Here is a 17,270-nt window from a genome sequence, read left to right as displayed (position 1 = left end):
CTTCAAGGATAAGAATCCAGGTACTAGAGAACACTGAGCAAGCAATGGCTGCCTCAGGCTCACTTGCTGCAAGAAGGCTGCGCATGGGTGACTTGAGAGCCTCACTGTTGTTTTAATTTGCATTGAAGAAGGAAATGGCAACCCACTCCTTATTCTTGCCTGGAGAATATCATGGACGGAGGAGCCTGATGGGCTACAGTCCACGGGGTCGCAAAGAGTTGGACACAACTGAGAGAATTCACTTTCACTTTCAATGACACAGGATATGGAGCATCTTTTCATATGCTTATTTGCTGTCTGTATATATTTCTTGATAGGGTCTTTTGCCCATTTTTAATTGGAATAGTTTCTTTACTTATGGTTGAGTTTTAAGAGTTCTTGGTATATTTTGGATAAGTTCTTTAACAGGCATGTCATTTTCTCCCAATATTTTCTCCCAGTCTGTTGTGTCTACTTATTCTCTTGAGAGTTTTCACAGAGCAGAGGTTTTTAATTTGAATGAAGTTCAGCTCAGCTTATCAATTATTTCTTGCATGAGTCCTATCTTTGGTGTTGTATCTAATAAAAAGACATCACCATACTGAGAGTCACCTGGATTTTCATGTGTTATCTCCTTGGAGTTTTGTAGTTTTTTTGTTCTATAGTTAGGTTTATGAGTAATTTTGAGTTCATTCTTGTGATGGAAGTAAAAACTCTGTTTCTTCTTCTTCTTTTTTTTTTTTTTGCAAGTGGATATCCAGTTGTTTCCAGTAGCAATTGTTGAAAAGACTAATTTTTCTCCATTGTATCATCTTTGTTTTTTTGTCAAGGGTCAGTTTACTGATCGGTTTACATTTCTATGGATCACTTCTGGGCTCTCTATTCTGTTCCATTCATCTATGTATCTACTCTTTTATAACACTTCATTGTTTTGAGGGCTGTAGCTTTACAGTAAGTTTCTAAGTTGAGTAGTGTCAGTCCTGTCTTATAAATTTAAAATATAATACTTATTCTAAAGTGTGTAGTGTATACATCCAAATGATTCTCCCAATAAGTATTATTTTAACCAATACCCATCAAAGTTTTTAATTTTCCTACAGAGAGATCAAGACGGTACAGTTAAATTCAGTTCAGTTCAGTCACTCAGTCGTGTCCAACTCTTTGCGACCCCATGAATCACAGCACACCAGGCCTCCCTGTCCATCACCAACTCCTGGAGTTCACTCAGACTCACGTCCATCGAGTCAGTGATCCCATCCAGCCATCTCATCCTCTGTCGTCCCCTTCTCCTCCTGCCCTCAATCCCTCCCAGGATCAGAGTCGTTTCCAATGAGTCAACTCTTCCCATGATGATGCTGTGAAAGTGCTGCACTCAATATGCCAGCAAATTTGGAAAACTCAGCAGTTGCCACAGGACTGGAAAAGGTCAGTTTTCATTCCAATCCCAAAGAAAGGCAATGCCAAAGAATGCTCAAACTACCGCACAATTGCACTCATCTCACACACTAGTAAAGTAATGCTCAAAATTCTCCAAGCCAGGCTTCAACGATATGTGAACCATGAACTTCCAGATGTTCAAGCTGGATTTAGAAAAGGCAGAGGAACCAGAGACCAAATTGCCAACATCCGCTGGATCATCAAAAAAGCAAGAGAGTTCCAGAAAAACATCTATTTCTGCTTTATTGACTACGCCAAAGCCTTTGACTGTGTGGATCACAATAAACTGTGGAAAATTCTGAAAGAGATGGGCATACCAGACCACTTGACCTGCCTCTTGAGAAATTTGTATGCAGGTCAGGAAGATGGTAAAACTACTTCATAATTCCACTAACTGGCCAGAAAGAGGCTAAGTGGTGGAATTACAGGCTTTTGAGGTTTTATTCAAGAGATTTCTGGGTAACATTCAGTACCACCATCCTTATTTTAATTACAAATAAACATGGTATAGAACTGCAAATTCTCAGAACTCACTGAATATCTGTTACTGTAAAATTATGAGTTCAAATTTCCCCAAGTCAACTTAAAATATTATAATATATAACCAAAGCATATGAAAGGAAAATACACAAACAAAAAATAAACTTTGATTGTAAAATGAATCTTACTCAGAATGTTCAAGAGGAAAATTTTATAGATTCATATAATTCCTTTTAGGAAATAGAACTATTTCCTACAAGATACCATTCTTTCCCATTATAGTACATTTTAATTGCAACTGAAATCTCATGTTTTATCACATTTGCATAAGATTTAGCATTTTTGGTTTAAGGTAAAATCTAAATATTTGCCATGCCCCAAATTTCCAATTTTGAACTCTGTAATAACTGCATATATCATTACAGAATGAAACACAAAATTATATTCTTTAAAAATCAGGGTAAATCCACATATTTTCTAGTTTCATTGCAATGCTTTTTTAAAAAGTCTTTTGAAATGTAAAGGGCATTCAATACAAAAATCCCCAAATTTGGAAACAACATTTTTGTCAGAAAAAGAAACATTATTTTAAAATGACCACATTGACAAAGAACAGCAACTCCCTGTTCTTTTCCAGAATCTAGATTTTTTGCCTTTGGAAGATTGTAAGCCCTTGGTCTCAAGCCCAAACTTCTTATCAACTCTTTGGTGTCTTCTTCTTGACCTCAATATAAATTTCCTTCTTGAGTTTTAAACTCTGCCAAGAGTCAGGAATGGGGCGGGGAGGATCATTGCTTTAAACTGAATTAAAACCAGTTTAATTCACCGAACTGATATAATTTCATTCACAGACCTTCTAGCTAAAATTCATCAAGTACATGAAATCAAAATGGCCCCATCCATGGTGTTCTTCCCAGAGCAGTTCCTCGTGACCAGGGCGACACCTGGAGCAACACAGATGGGAGGTAGCAGGACCAGGGAGTGCACTCCAGTGTAAGGCCTTCTGAGGGGTAACTTTCACAGCCTCCTATCCTGCCAAGGATTCTGGGGCTTTGCTCCATCTCTTAGCTGTTTCCGGTTGAGAAAGCCTGCATTCTACCAGATGAAGAGTTAAGGATGGGAAGAATATGTCCTCTTCTGCAGTTTAAAAAAATAAAATTCCTTTGTGTGTTCTGCCAGATGGCAAGGTTCTCCTGGCTTGTGACCCAGGGGCAAATCTAAACCCCTTTCATGGGCCCTCAAGACCAGTAAGACATGGTTTCCACCTCACCCACACGACCCTCCAAGGCATCACATATATGCCCCATTCACATGTCACACAGTTTTGTGATTGCTTTGTTTTGCCTTCACATATTAGTTTCCCAGGGCCGCTGTAACAACATATTCTGTTGCTTAAGCCAACTGAGTGGCTTAAGCAACAGAAATGCACTGGCAAACTTTCCTGGAGGCTACAATGAGATCAGGGTGTCAGCAGGGTTGGTTCTCTCTGAGGGCCATGATGGAAGATTTTGTTTCATACCTCTCTTGTAGCTTCCAATGGTTTTCAGGCAATCTTTGGCATACTTTGGCTTGTGGAAGCATCACTTTGCTCTTTGCCTTCAAGCTTATGTGGTGTTCTCCCTGTGTGTGCCTTTATGAAAAACAAAATTTAACTGAGTAAACATTAAAGATCTTATTGGCTCTGTATAAAGATTCATGATTCAAGATTCAAGCAGCATCAACAATCTAGCAGATGGAAAGTTTCCCTGAACAGTTAAACAAGGCAAGAGATTTTATAGGCAGACTAGAGTGGGAATAAAGAAGTACTAGGCCAAAAAGCAGATTATTTATTGCAAGATGACTTTCCTTAGAGGGGATGGCAAGGGTCTGCCAGGCAGATTACCTGACTAATGTTGGTCAGGCAATTCTTGATTGACTAGTGTAAGATTCCACTTCTGGGAGAGCTGAAACTGTAATTAAAGTCTTAGTTTGGTGATCTGGGGCTTGGCATAAATGACTCCATTTAGGGCCTGTTGTCTTTTCAACATCTTCACATCATCTCCCTTCTACGCACATCTGACTCTGTGTCCAAATTTCCCTTTATAAGTACACCAGTCATACCAGAACACGTGTGTGTGCACGCAGGCAGTTGTTCAGTCGTGTCCGACTCTTTGTAGCCCCATGGACTGTAGCCCACCAGGCTCCTCTGTGCATGGGATTTCCCAGGCAAGAATACTGGAGTGGATTGCCATTCCCTTCTCCAAGGGATCTTCCCTACCCTCGGATCAAACCTGGATCTCCTGCATTTCAGACAGATTCTTTACCATCTGAGCCACCAGGGAAGCCCTTATTGCCTAATAAGGTCACATTCTGAGGTCTTGGGGGTCAGAGTTGGTGGGACACAATTCAACCTGGAACACTTTGGCGCACACTGAACGGTAAGAGCTTTATGGACAGGTCTGTCCTGTCAGCCATTTTAGCCCCAGAGCCCCATTAACACCCGTCACAGTGTGTCAAATATTCAGTAAGTATTTGGTGAATGGGCTTCCCTGGTGGCTCAGACAGTAAAGAATCCACCTGCAAGGTGGGAGAACTGGGTTCGATTCCTGGGATGGGAAGATTCCCTGGAGAAGGGAATGGCAATCCACTCCAGTATTCTCGCCTGGGAAATCCCATGGATGGAGGAGCCTGGTAGGCTACAGTCCATGGGGTTGCAAAGAGTGGGACACGACTGAGTGACTTCACTCATTCACTCACTCAGAACTACTGTACATAATCCAGCAATTCTACTTCTGGACATAAACCCAAAAGAGTTGAAAGCAGAGACTTGAACAGATATTTGTACAGCACGTTCATAACCGCATTATTCACAGTAGCCAGAGATGGAAACAACCTCCCACTACATATCTTCTTCTATCTGAGTTACTTGACCAGATGCTGGCACTTGTTTCTCTTCCAATTCTTCCTCCTCCTGCCGCTCCCCTTTCCCCAGTAAAGGAGGATTTAAAAATTCAGAAGTGATTATAGTTGCCTTAAAGAGAAAATTATTCCAAGGAGAAGTGAACCATCCTCAGTGCTTACATATACAATCAGAACTCAAGCAGAACTTTGAGCCTTGATTGAGGAATTTCCCAATTCAAGTCAGGATCCATTGGAATTTGCTAATAAATTCAAGTTAACCATCTGCTCCTATGAGCCCAGGTTTTCAGATATATATCAGTTAATACAGCTGTTAGTTTCTGAAAGTAAAGCAAGGACATGAATAAAGAAAAAAGAATGGAAACACCTCTTAGTGAGCTTTGAATCACGTACTCCAGAGGCTCGCACTGAATACAAAGGATTAGCTCAAAAACTACTTGAACTTAATCCAGAGCTTTTCCCAAAAACTGTAGACTGGACAGAGATTCAACAGTGTAAACAAAGATCAAATGAATCAATTCTGGACTATTGTGAAAGGTTTGGGGGAAAAAAAAGAAAAAATTTAAGCAATATTCTGGCTTAACACCTGAGTCATTCTCTAACCACCAATATGACCCTTTGCTTAATTCTGTCTTTTCAGAAGGATTAGATGAAGATTTGGCTACTTAGTCAAAAGACAATCTAGGTGGGTCTGAGTTACACATAAACGCTCTTGTTATACTGGCTGACCAACTTTTCAAAACCATTAAAACCAATTAAGTACACAATGCCTGTTGAAGGTTAAGCGACCCCCAACTCGTTTAATTCCCAACCAGTAGAGAAGCTAGCTTGAAAGAAAATAGTAATAAGTCCTGAGGAAATAAGTCCTATTTGAAGAACCTGATTTTTGCTTCCTGATCCTTGAGACCAGAGCTCTCAGGATCACTTATCTAGACCATCTAATTTCTGAAACTGAAGGGGGACAAAAAGGGTATGAAGCCTTTAAAAAAATTATTTTATTCCAACTGCTATTTATAAACTAGTGAGTTTTATATTGTGATATCTGACTCATGACTAGGTTTAGAAAATGAAGTTAGCTCTCTCATTGTGTCTGTCTGAATACATGTATGTCTTAAGAGTCGTCAATATAATAATCAGTATAATACTTTCATTGTGCCTAGGTTTAATATAAGCTAACTAAGATCTTATTATATGTGTTGCAAATTTGTCAGCAAGGAAAATAACTCAATGTGAAGAAACCTTTAAGCAAGAGATACATAAAAATGTAATGAGATAATGGAATAAGAGAAAGTTTATTGAATAGCTAGTCACTCCTAAACAAAATAAGGTACTGCAACATTTAATACTAAACACTGGCTCCCTCTTATAGAAAACCTAAAGATATTTTGGACTACTAATGAATATGTTTGCTGCCATCCTGAGAGGTTCTCTACAAGAAAGCAAATATTTTTAGAAATTTTTCCTAAATTATCTAAATTATTATCACTGGTATTTATGTTCATCAATCTACAGAATACTAATATAAATGACAGTTGATGGTTGCTTAAGAAAAGTAGGATGCGGATTCTCAGTAAAGACGGCACATAAATGGAATTGCATTTTATTAAGAAAAAAGGAAGTAGGTCTGGTTTACAGATGACTGTTTCTGGATGGGCAAATTAAGTGATGGCTACAGAAAGTGAGGAAGGTTTGCAGAAAGCAGACCCCAAGAAAAGAATCTCATGCATGGTACAAGTTTTCTTAAGATGCTGAACGGCCTTTGATAACACATTTTAAGTTTATTTACCTCTGAAGTGATCTGTTCTGTAATTGGCCCTTGGAAACTTTGGTACTTTAGCTAAGTGAATAACTGTTGTTTCACAGTGACCTATGATCCTATCTGACTGAGTGTTCTAAACTCTTTTGATATTTATTGACAAAATTCTCTAAATAAAAATTTAATGAAGTCCTTTGACCATTAGTTAACTTTGGGATACTTCAAAGGGCCCCTGAAACATCCCAAAGAGAGATATTAAACTAATTAAATTTTTTGGTACATTAAATTACATGGGAAGTATTGTCAATAAGTAATAAATCTTCTTAGGTTATGTTGTTGTTCAGTCGCCCAGTTGTGTCCGACTCTTTGTGACCCCATGGACTGTAGCACACCAGGCCTCTCTGTCTCTCATCATCCCCCAAAGTTTGCCCACATTCATGTTCATTGCATCAGTGATGCCATCCAGCCATCTCATCCTCTGACACCCTCTTCTCCATCTGCCCTCAATCTTTCCCAGCATCAGGGACTTTTCCAATGAGTCAGCTGTTCCCATCAGATGTCCAAAATACTGGAGTTTCAACTTCAGCATCAATCCTTCCAACTAGTATTCAGGGTTGATTTCCCTTAAGATTGACTGGTTTGATCTCCTTGCTGGCCAAGGGACTGTCAGGAGTCTTCTCCAATACCACAGTTCAAAGGCATCAATTCTTCAGCGCTCTGCCTTCTTTAAGGTCCAGCTCTCACAATTGTATGTGACCACTTAGGTTATATGTACAGTAAATATTACTAATACAGATATCCTAGAAATTATATGGAGTTTCTAAAATTCTGAAATGGAGTAAAATGTTGTCAGTCATAATTCTAGTTATTGTCTACAAGTGTTATATGTTACAGCAGTGACCAAGTGACTTTGTCAATTGTCATCAGATTTTAAATGTGCCTTTTTAAGTCTTTTGTCATTGTGGTTTCACTGATGCCTTTGCAAAAGTGCTTCCTTTTTAAGATTAACAGAAAGAACCTTCTGAAGTTTCCAACCTTCAGGACCAGAATGCTGAACTGAGTAAGAAATGAAAGAATCCTAATGGGAAAAAACCTGATGGCTTGATAAAACTGTTAATAAAAAGAGTTAGTTACAGAAGACAGTGAACAGATGAACATCATTACAATTTTTATGGTTTCCATCTGAAAAATTGTTGGGTTGAATCTGTGTTTTCCAGGTATAAGGAAAACCTTCCCCTCCAACTAATCATGGCTTACAATAATTTGGTAAATTATACATTTGTAAGCAGAATTGAAGCATTTATCCTTTTTCTCTATCTGCTCCTCCAGAGATTAGAAACCCTTAGATTCCCAGCAGCTTTATCACGTAAATTAGGAGGGCTACCTCACTAACAGGTCAGAAATTTCAAGGTATATTGGGTACCTTGTAAAGGGAGGAACTCACCTAGATCTCTTAAGTACTTGGCATGACTCTCCCAGCCCTCAAAGGTGTTGTTTGTTTGTTTTTTTAAGTTCAGTCTGCAACTCCTTCCAGAAGTTTCTGCAAAGCAAAAAGCCTATATGATAAATTATAGTTACATAAATTATCAGGCCATGGTTTTTTGAGACCAGACTTATTTTGCAACAAATTAGGTCTTCCCCAATGGCTCATCAGGTAAAGAATCCACCTGCAATGCAGGAGACACTGGAGATGCACGTTCAATACTGGGTTGGGAAGATCCTCTGGAGAAGGGAGGAAATGGCAATCCATTCCAGTATTCTTGCCTGAAAAATCCCATGGACAGAGAAGCCTGGCAGGCTACAGTCCATGGGGATGCAAGAGAGTCAGATACAACTGAGTGACTAAGCACACATAGGTGACAACTGGCTTCCCAGGTGGCTCAGTGATAAAGAATCCACCCGCCTATGCAGGAGACATGGGTTCTATCTGTGGGTTGGGAAGACCCCCTAGAGAAGGAAATGGCAACATACTCCAGTTTTGGGGGTTTTTTTTAATGTTTTAGTTGTGTGTATCTTAAAAACCTAAGTACAGAAGGTTTTCTTTGTGAGTCAAGTATTTTTTCCTTATTTGGGTCCAGGCTGTAAATCATCTTCTTATAGGAGCTCCCTTCTTATAGGATGGTTCAATGTGATTTCCTCAAAGGAGGCAGCCAGCCACCCTCATTGTGGATCCTTACATCATCAAAGAGTATGTCCCTTGCTCAATGGCGTGCAGCTAAAGGGATTGTTTGGGAGAAATGAGACCTTGCTGATATTGGAGGATCTCCTATGGAGGTGTGGATCAGTAGTGGCTCGCCATGGGAATGGGGGCACTGGCAGCAACAATCCTGGAAGATGCCCCTTCGCCCACTCCATATTCTTGCCTGGGAAATCCCATGGACAGAGGAGCCTGACGCACTACAGTCCATGGGGTCACAAAAGAGTCGGACATGACTTAGCGACTAAACAACGACAACAAAATGTGGATATATTTGGTAGAAATTAGGATAATTTTGGAGAAGGCAAGGGCGACTCATTCCAGTGTTCTTGCCTGGAGAATCCCATGGACGGAGGAGCCTAGTAGGCTGTAGTCCATGGGGTCGCTAAGAGTAGGACACGACTGAACGAATTCACTTTCACTTTTCACCTTCATGCATTGGAGAAGGAAATGGCAACCCACTCCAGTGTTCTTGCCTGGAGAATCCCAGGGATGGGGGAGCCTGGTGGGCTGCCATCTATGGGGTCGCACAGAGTCAGACATGACTGAAGTGACATAGCAGCAGCAGCAGGGTAATTTTAGAGAGAAAAAGATTATGTTTCAAAAAATGTTAAATTCCAGTTTTGTTCATGGAGGTCTGCACTTACTGATTCATTTCCCAGATAGTTCCTTGTTGTTCCACTAAATTATCGTAAAGGTAATTGAATTATAAAAGGACACTCTAAGTTTTGTTTCTAAAGCTTATCTCAGTAATCTTTGAATGAAAATCAGATGCCCCACAACCTGCAAACAGGAGATCATGTATATTGGAAAAGATAAAATATAAAGGATTGTTTCCAAACTAGATGGAAGGACTTTTTATCAGGTGCTCTTAACTAGCTCATGCACAGTGAATCTGAAGGGAAATTGACTCTTGGATTAATTCCCACTTCTAAAGGCCCCTACATCAGACTGGTCTATAGAGAGGAATGCTGACCTCAATCCCACCTTAAAACAAAGCTCAAACAGAGGAAACTACATCCACACCATAAGAAGAAGAAGATGACATCAGAAGTGACAGCTTAGCCAAGATGGTGGACCTGATCATGCAATTATTTATAATATTTTCTTGACTTCTTAAACCTTTGCATATAATTCAAATGTTTTTCTATCATGGACACGATTCTATGCTAATTTTAAAAATCAATCCAACTGTTGGGTTTGCAGCCAATTATCTGTGTCTAATACTTCTAGACTACTTTGATGGATTTCTCCATTCCAAGGCTCTAATTGGCCCTAAGGAACTCTATTTTAGAAGAAAGGAAGTTCAATCCTGTTCAGGCTACTCTTCATATTACTATAATTCTCTCACCTGGCCAATTAGTTATACCTGCTCTGATTCTGGCCATAAATATGAATTTTCCTCTAAAGTTACTCAAGCTCAGTCAGAGCAACAAGCAAAAATTCAGCCAAGGAATTACGGAATAAAAGCTCTCACAATTATGGGATGGATTTATGTGATTAACACCAGGCTATCATCATTTATGCCAAAGCCTTTGACTGTGTGGATCACAATCAACTGTGGAAAATTCTGAAAGAGATGGGAATACCAGAACACCTGACCTGCCTCTTGAGAAATCTGCATGCAGGTCAGGAGGCAACAGTTAGAACTGGACATGGAACAACAGACTGGTTCCAAATAGGAAAAGGAGTACGTCAAGGCTCTATATTGTCACCCTGCTCATTTAACTTATATGCAGAGTTCATCATGAGAAATGCTGGACTGGAAGAAACACAAGCTGGAATCAAGATTGCTGGGAGAAATATCAATAACCTCAGATATGCAGATGACACCACCCTTATGGCAGAAAGTGAAGAGGAACTAAAAAGCCTCTTGATGAAAGTGAAAGAGGAGACTGAAAAAGTGGGTTTAAAGCTCAACATTCAGAAAACGAAGATCATGGCATCTGGTCCCATCACTTCATGGGAAATAGGTGGGGAAACAGTGGAAACAGTGTCAGACTTTATTTTTCTGGGCTCCAAAATCACTGCAGATGGTGACTGCAGCCATGAAATTAAAAGATGCTTACTCCTTGGAAGGAAAGTTATGACCAACCTAGATAGCATGTTCAAGAGCAGAGACATTACTTTGCCAACAAAGGTCCGTCTAGTCAAGGCTATGGTTTTTCCAGTGGTCATGTGTGGATGTGAGAGTTGGACTGTGAAGAAGGCTGAGTGCTGAAGAATTGATGCTTTTGAACTGTGGTGTTGGAGAAGACTCTTGAGAGTCCCTTGGACTGCAAGGAGATCCAACCAGTCCATTCTGAAGGAGATCAGTCCTGGGTGTTCTTTGGAAGGAATGATGCTAAAGCTGAAACTCCAATACTCTGGCCACCTCATGCAAAGAATTGACTCATTGGCAAAGACTCTGATGCTGGGAGGGATTGGGTGCAGGAGGAGAAGGGGACGACAGAGGATGAGATGGCCGGATGGCATCACTGACTCGATGGACGTGAGTCTGAGTGAATTCTGGGAGTTGATGATGGACAGGAAGGCCTGGTGTGCTGCAATTCATGGGGTCGCCAAGAGTCGGACTCAACTGAGCGACTGAACTGATCATCATTTAAGTTTTAAGGCCTTCCTTTATCTTGAGAACAATTAAATTATACTAAGGTAAACAGCCTAGTAACACTAGGAAATTGGGCTGGGAGCCTATGGACTGTGTGGATATATAATTTCCCTGAAAAATAAAGATTGGTGCAGAATAAACTAAGTCAGACAACCTGAGACTATATGGGCTACACTTATTGGAAGTTTTCGGCTTAATTCTTACTTATGACTTTAATAATACTGCTAGTATGTTATTGTACTTTGCCTGTTTTACAAGATTGTTGTTTCTTACATTACCAAATGTGTGACAGAAACTTCAATGAAAATAATGATGACTAGGCGATTTAAAGAAGTTGATGAAATCTATAGTTCTGTACGCAGTCAATTCGGAGAAGGCAATGGCACCCCACTCCAGTACTCTTGCCTGGAAAATCCCATGGATGGAAGAGCCTGCTAGGCTGCAGTCCATGGGGTCGCTCAGAGTCGGACACGACTGAGCGAATTCACTTTCACTTTTCACCTTCCTGCATTGGAGAAGGAAATGGCAACCCACTCCAGTGTCCTTGCCTGGAGAATCCCAGGGACGGGGGAGCCTAGTGGGCTGCCATCTCAGGGGTCGCACAGAGTCGGACACGACTGAAGCGACTTAGCTGCAGCAGCAGCAACATGCAGTCAATTGGAGAAAGAAATGGCAACCCACTCCAGTATTCTTGCCTGGAGAATTCCATGGACAGAGAAGCCTGGCAGACTACAGTCCATGGGGTCTCAAACCGTCGGACACAACTGAGCAACTAACACTATGTGATCAATGATTATAATAGTGTAACTCTAGATATGAGAAGATAAAACAAGAGGGAATTTTTCCTGGACCATAACAGAGTGAGAGAGGTAGGTGGTCCAGAGCCCTTTGGTTACTGTTGATAGACCTAGTCCAGTAACAGCACATTGAGTGGCCCATCAGCAAAAACTTTGCCAGATCTCGGAATGAGTCTTCTGGGTACTGTGGAACGAAATGGTCAGGAAATGTCTTCCAAAGTACAGTCGGATTTATGACCATGAGAGAGCCCTGTCAACTACAAACCGGCACTTGCCATCTACCTCTACAAGGATTAAACCATGTACTGCTGCAGCTGCCGACCTTCAACATCCCCTGAAAGGAGTTCAGGGTGGAGAGCAGAAATGAGGCACTCTGTGCTGGTGGAGGGGGGGATGTTGGTGAGGTGGGGGGGGGGGGGGGTGCGGTGGTAGGGAGATGGGGACTGAAAGGACAGGTCTTCAGATAGGTATTTTCAGGAGCTGATTTTATGAGCCCAATTCTTGTATTTCCTCACATCTAGAAAAGCGCTGAAGTCCTTCATGGTGACGACTATTTCTTGTGACTAAAGCTTCCTGAGACCAGTAGAAATTTTCTGGAAAAAAATAGGGATTTGATTGCCTGTACTCTCCCTTCACCAAAATCACACATATATTCTCCTTCCCCCCTACCTCTTTGGAGCAGTTTCTCAGAGCTATTTGAGGTGCTGTCTCCCAGACTACAGTCCTTATTTTGCCCTAAATAAATTTAACAGCCAACTCTCAGGCTGTGCAGTTTTTTTAAGTCAGCACTCCCACAGCCCCCAAAGCACAGCGCTGCCCTCGCTCCCTCCTCTCACCTCTTTTCCTTTCCACTTCCTCTCTCTTCCCTTTTCCCCTTCTTTCAAGTGAGAACTGGCAACCACAAACCCACAGAAACAACGCATCCTTCTGGAAAAATTTAAAGAGGCAAGATCAGCGAAGACCTGGAAGCGGAGTGGACGCTCCAAATCCTCCCGCGCACCCTCCAAAGAGCAGCTCATCACCGATAGTGGGACCACCAGCGCCCAGGCTCCCTGGTCGGGCCGGGACCGCGACCGGTGCTCTCTCGCCGCGGGGAACAACCTCCTCACTGTTCCCGCCCGGAGCGAGTGCCAGCCGCCAGCCGCGTCCGAGCCACCCCGCTGGCCAGGGTCGGATGGGGTGACCGCGGGGGTGTGCGCCTGGCCGTGTGGGGCCGGCCTCGGGAGAGCCCGCCCCGGCCCGGCCGGGCCCAGCCCCGCCCGCCGGCCCGCGCAAGCCTCCTTCGACTTAGCCCCCGCCCTCCTCCTACAGCCAGTCTGGCTCGCACTCACCGGCGCTCGCGCTCTCGCCACCAGCCGCAGCCATGAATCCCGGAGCGGCTCGCACCCCGGCGCTGAGGATCCTCGCGCTGGGCGCGTTGCTGTGGCCCGCGGCGCGCCCCTGGGAGCTCACCATCTTGCACACCAACGACGTACACAGCCGCCTGGAGCAGACGAGTGAGGACTCGAGCAAGTGTGTCAACGCCAGCCGCTGCGTGGGCGGCGTGGCACGGCTTGCCACCAAGGTGCACCAGATCCGCCGCGCCGAGCCCCACGTGCTGCTGCTCGACGCCGGCGACCAGTACCAGGGCACCATCTGGTTCACCGTGTACAAGGGCACCGAGGTGGCGCACTTCATGAACGCCCTGGGTTATGATGCCATGGTAAGACCGCCAGCCCGGCAGGCTAGGGAGCCCCCGGGGTGGAGTGCCCGTGCGAGAGAGATGACCGGGTGAAGGAGCCGCCGATGGCGAGGCCGTGGGTGGCGAGCCTAGGACCCGGGCGCAGAGCGAAATGGAGAGGAAGCGAAACTCCCGTCAGTCTTCCAGGTGGATGCTTACATAGACGCCCCTTGGCTGATTCGACTTAAATGGACTGATGTACTTCCACCAAGAAATTGGGTATTTAGAGGAGCGGGACTCGGACTTGCCAATGAGGAGGTTCAGCTGGGATGTGTAGGACTCCAGTTACCCTGTGCCCTGGACCGAGGTGTGTGTGTGTGTGTGTGTGAAGTCGCTCAGTCGTGTCCGACTCTTTGCGACCCTGTGGACTGTAGCCCGCCAGGCTCCTCTGTCCATGGGATTCTCCAGGCAAGAATACTGGAGTGTGTTGCCATTTCCTTCTCCACCTGACCGAGGTAGATCCGCACATATCTCTCATTTACTGCTTGGTCTTTCAAAGAAATACTTTATCTCCAGTTAATTGGAAGGGAAACAAACTCAGGGTCAAAGAGGTTAAGTGCATTATCCAGGTCACCTGCTCCAAAAGAGAGAGCGAGACAGGATAATAATAGATCCCAGATCCCTTTGACCCCAGAGTTTAAGCATAATTAAGCTCACAGTCTTGGGGAGAATCCCAGCTGGACACCTTCTGTGTGCAGCTGACTTTCTCTGTGCCTTAGTTCCTGCCTCTAGAAAACAGGGTAATAATCCTGTCTGCTTTCAGAGGGTTGTCTGACACATAATTGTTGTTTAGTTGCTAAACTGTGTCAAACTCTTTTGCGGCCCCATGGATTGTCATCTGCCAAGCTCCTCTGTCCGTGGGATTTCCCAGGCAAGAATACTGCAGTGGGTTCCCATTTCCTTCTCCAGGGCGTCTTCCCCACCCAGGGATCAAACCCGCATCTCCTGCATTGGCAGGTGGATTCTTTACCACTGAGCCACTAGGGAAGCCCACTTCAGAGGGTTGGCTGGCATATGGTATGACCTCTTTAAATGTTAGTTCTTATTATCACCAGACACTGTTGTAGAGGTTTAAAAACAGAAATAAACTTCCCTAGGGAAGCCAAAATGCTGAAAGCACTGGGTTTCAAAGAATTTCATTAAAATCAGTTTGGCAGCAGAGATGTAGGAAGAGAGTCCCATTTAAGAGATGAGAGGCTGTTAAAACATATGTGAGAGTTGAAGTGCCAGTTCCCCAGTGCTCTGTTAAAGGTGATGCCTTATTTTGTTGGACTGAATTCTAGAAAAGGAGCAGAGAGGAGCGGCACAGTAATAAATAGTTATGACTTTTGTAAGTCAAACCAACGCCCGAGTTTAGCCCTGTGTGAAATCCTAGAGTGAAGGGATTCTGTGTGGCAAAACTGGGGGAAGAAATCCTAGAAGTTTTAGAACAGGAACAGAGCAAGGGGTCCAGGGAGATGTGGTATGTGGATATGGGAGATGGGGAGAGGTGTGGTCCTGCCTGGGATACAGCAGGCTAACGGTACACTTTGTAACAGAGGAACACAGAGGTGGGCAAAGCACAGTGCTGTATTTTTCCCCCTGGAAACTTGGAGAGAGGAGGACAGGAAAGATATAGGGGGGTAGACTTTTTTTTTTTTTCCAGGAAAGCTCATTGTAGAGAGATGAAAGAAGGACAGAGAGGTCCTCTCTATCTGATCGTTGGTTTTAAGGTTATCAGGAACACTCAGAGCCGCTGCAATTCAAAGGCTATGAGCCCTGTAGCCTTTGTGTTTATCTGAGCCACAGCCTTTATCTGGGGGACTTGCCAGCATCTGAACTGTGCCAAAGACTCATGGGTCTCAAGAATTCTGTATGTGGCCTTTTAGTGTTCTTATCTCAGCAGCTAGACCTGCCTGATGCTTTGTCCTAGGTGATGACAGAATAAATATTTATAAAATTGTTGCCATTTCCTCCCAGAAAGAATAAACCTTACGTGAGTTTGTTTTGATTTCATCCACAAACCACAACTTTCTAAACTTTTCTTTTCATGACACTCTTTTTTCCACAGTTGTGTAGACTCCTTTCGGTGGAAAAAAAAGTGGATAATTCCCAGTTTTCCCAAGTGATACTGTTTTCCTCTTTCAGATGAATTAAGTTCACAGTGTTAATCAAGTGTTTATGATAAGATGCTGGGTGAAGCTGAAGCAATCTGCTACAAGTTACAGTCCGTCACCACCAGAAATGTTTAGAATGCTTATTGTTGGATGGATTTACTGTCTTTTAAATTTCACTCAAAACAATTGGACCGGGGCCTGAGGAAATTAGGCAACTTATGTAATGTTGGCAGGTTGTGAAAGAGGAGGAAAGCCAAAGGTAAGGCTGGTGGCCAGGTTCTTGATAGCCTCTCATCAGATTCACTCCATGCAGGTTTGACAAACATGGTTTGACCTGCATAAAATCTTAGTTCTTGTGATGCTTTAGTAAGGGATAAAGCTCTGCCACATTCACTGTGTTTTGGTTTTCCAGTGGCTTTTCATTGGCATTTTGCTAACACACCTTTCAGCGAGTTTATTGCTGTTCTGCTGTTAAAAGAAAGTTCGAGTGAAGTCGCTCAGTCATGCCCGACTCTTTGTGACCCTATGGATAGTAGCCTGCACCAACCTCCTCCATCCATGGGATTTTCAAGGCAAGAAGTACTGGAGTGGGTTGCCATTTCCTTCTCCAGGGAATCTTCCCAACCCAGGGATTGAACCCAGGTCTCTCACATTGTAGACAGGCGCTTTACCGTCTGAACCATCAGGGAAGTCCTCTGCTGTTAAAAATCCACCCCCAGCTCACCAACCTGCTGCCACCTCTTGACTCTCAGGAAGCTGGAGATGTAGATCAGGGTGGAAAACAGTCGTGAAAGGATATCCCCAGTTCTCTAGAAACTGGACCTGGTTAGAGGAACCACATCTAAGATGCATGGGTTTGGAGGGCAAAGAGGAAGTGACTAGAATTTAACTTAACCCCAGGAGTTCCCTCAACCTCCGGACCTTCGAGCCCCAGTGAGAACAGCTAGAGGGATTCTTTTTTTTCTTATTGTAGCTAGTTGCTTTACAGTATTATGGTGGTCTCTGCCATACACCAACTTGAATCAGTCATAACTGTGTGTGTGTGTGTGTGTGTATGTGTGTGTGTATGTTTGTGTGTATATATCCCCTCCCTCTAGAGCCTCCCTCCCCCGACCCATTCCACCCCCCAGGTCATCACAGAACACCAGGCTGGTCTCTCTATGTTACATAGCAGCTTCCACTAGTTATCCATTTTACACATGGTAGTGTATATATCAGAGAAGGCAATGGCACCCCACTCCAGTACTCTTGCCTGGAAAATCCCATGGATGGAGGAGTCTGGTAGGCTGCAGTCCATGGGGT

At 43.4% G+C, this 17,270-nt stretch overlaps 1 protein-coding gene across 1 annotated transcript in view; it reads left to right on the top strand.

The window, feature by feature from the left end:
* Positions 1 to 13,483: 13,483 nt before the first annotated feature.
* NT5E (5'-nucleotidase ecto) overlaps positions 13,484 to 17,270 on the top strand; it is a 72,976-nt gene continuing 69,189 nt past the window's right edge. The window contains 1 exon segment of the mRNA NM_174129.4: positions 13,484 to 13,854. Within this exon segment, the coding sequence (NP_776554.2) occupies positions 13,516 to 13,854 (339 nt within the window). The 5' untranslated portion in view covers positions 13,484 to 13,515.

Source organism: Bos taurus, chromosome 9 (genome assembly GCF_002263795.3).
Source record: "Bos taurus isolate L1 Dominette 01449 registration number 42190680 breed Hereford chromosome 9, ARS-UCD2.0, whole genome shotgun sequence".
Classification (NCBI taxonomy): domain Eukaryota; kingdom Metazoa; phylum Chordata; class Mammalia; order Artiodactyla; family Bovidae; genus Bos; species Bos taurus.
Note: the sequence above shows the minus strand (reverse complement) of the source record. Positions and strands in the feature narration are given on the sequence as shown.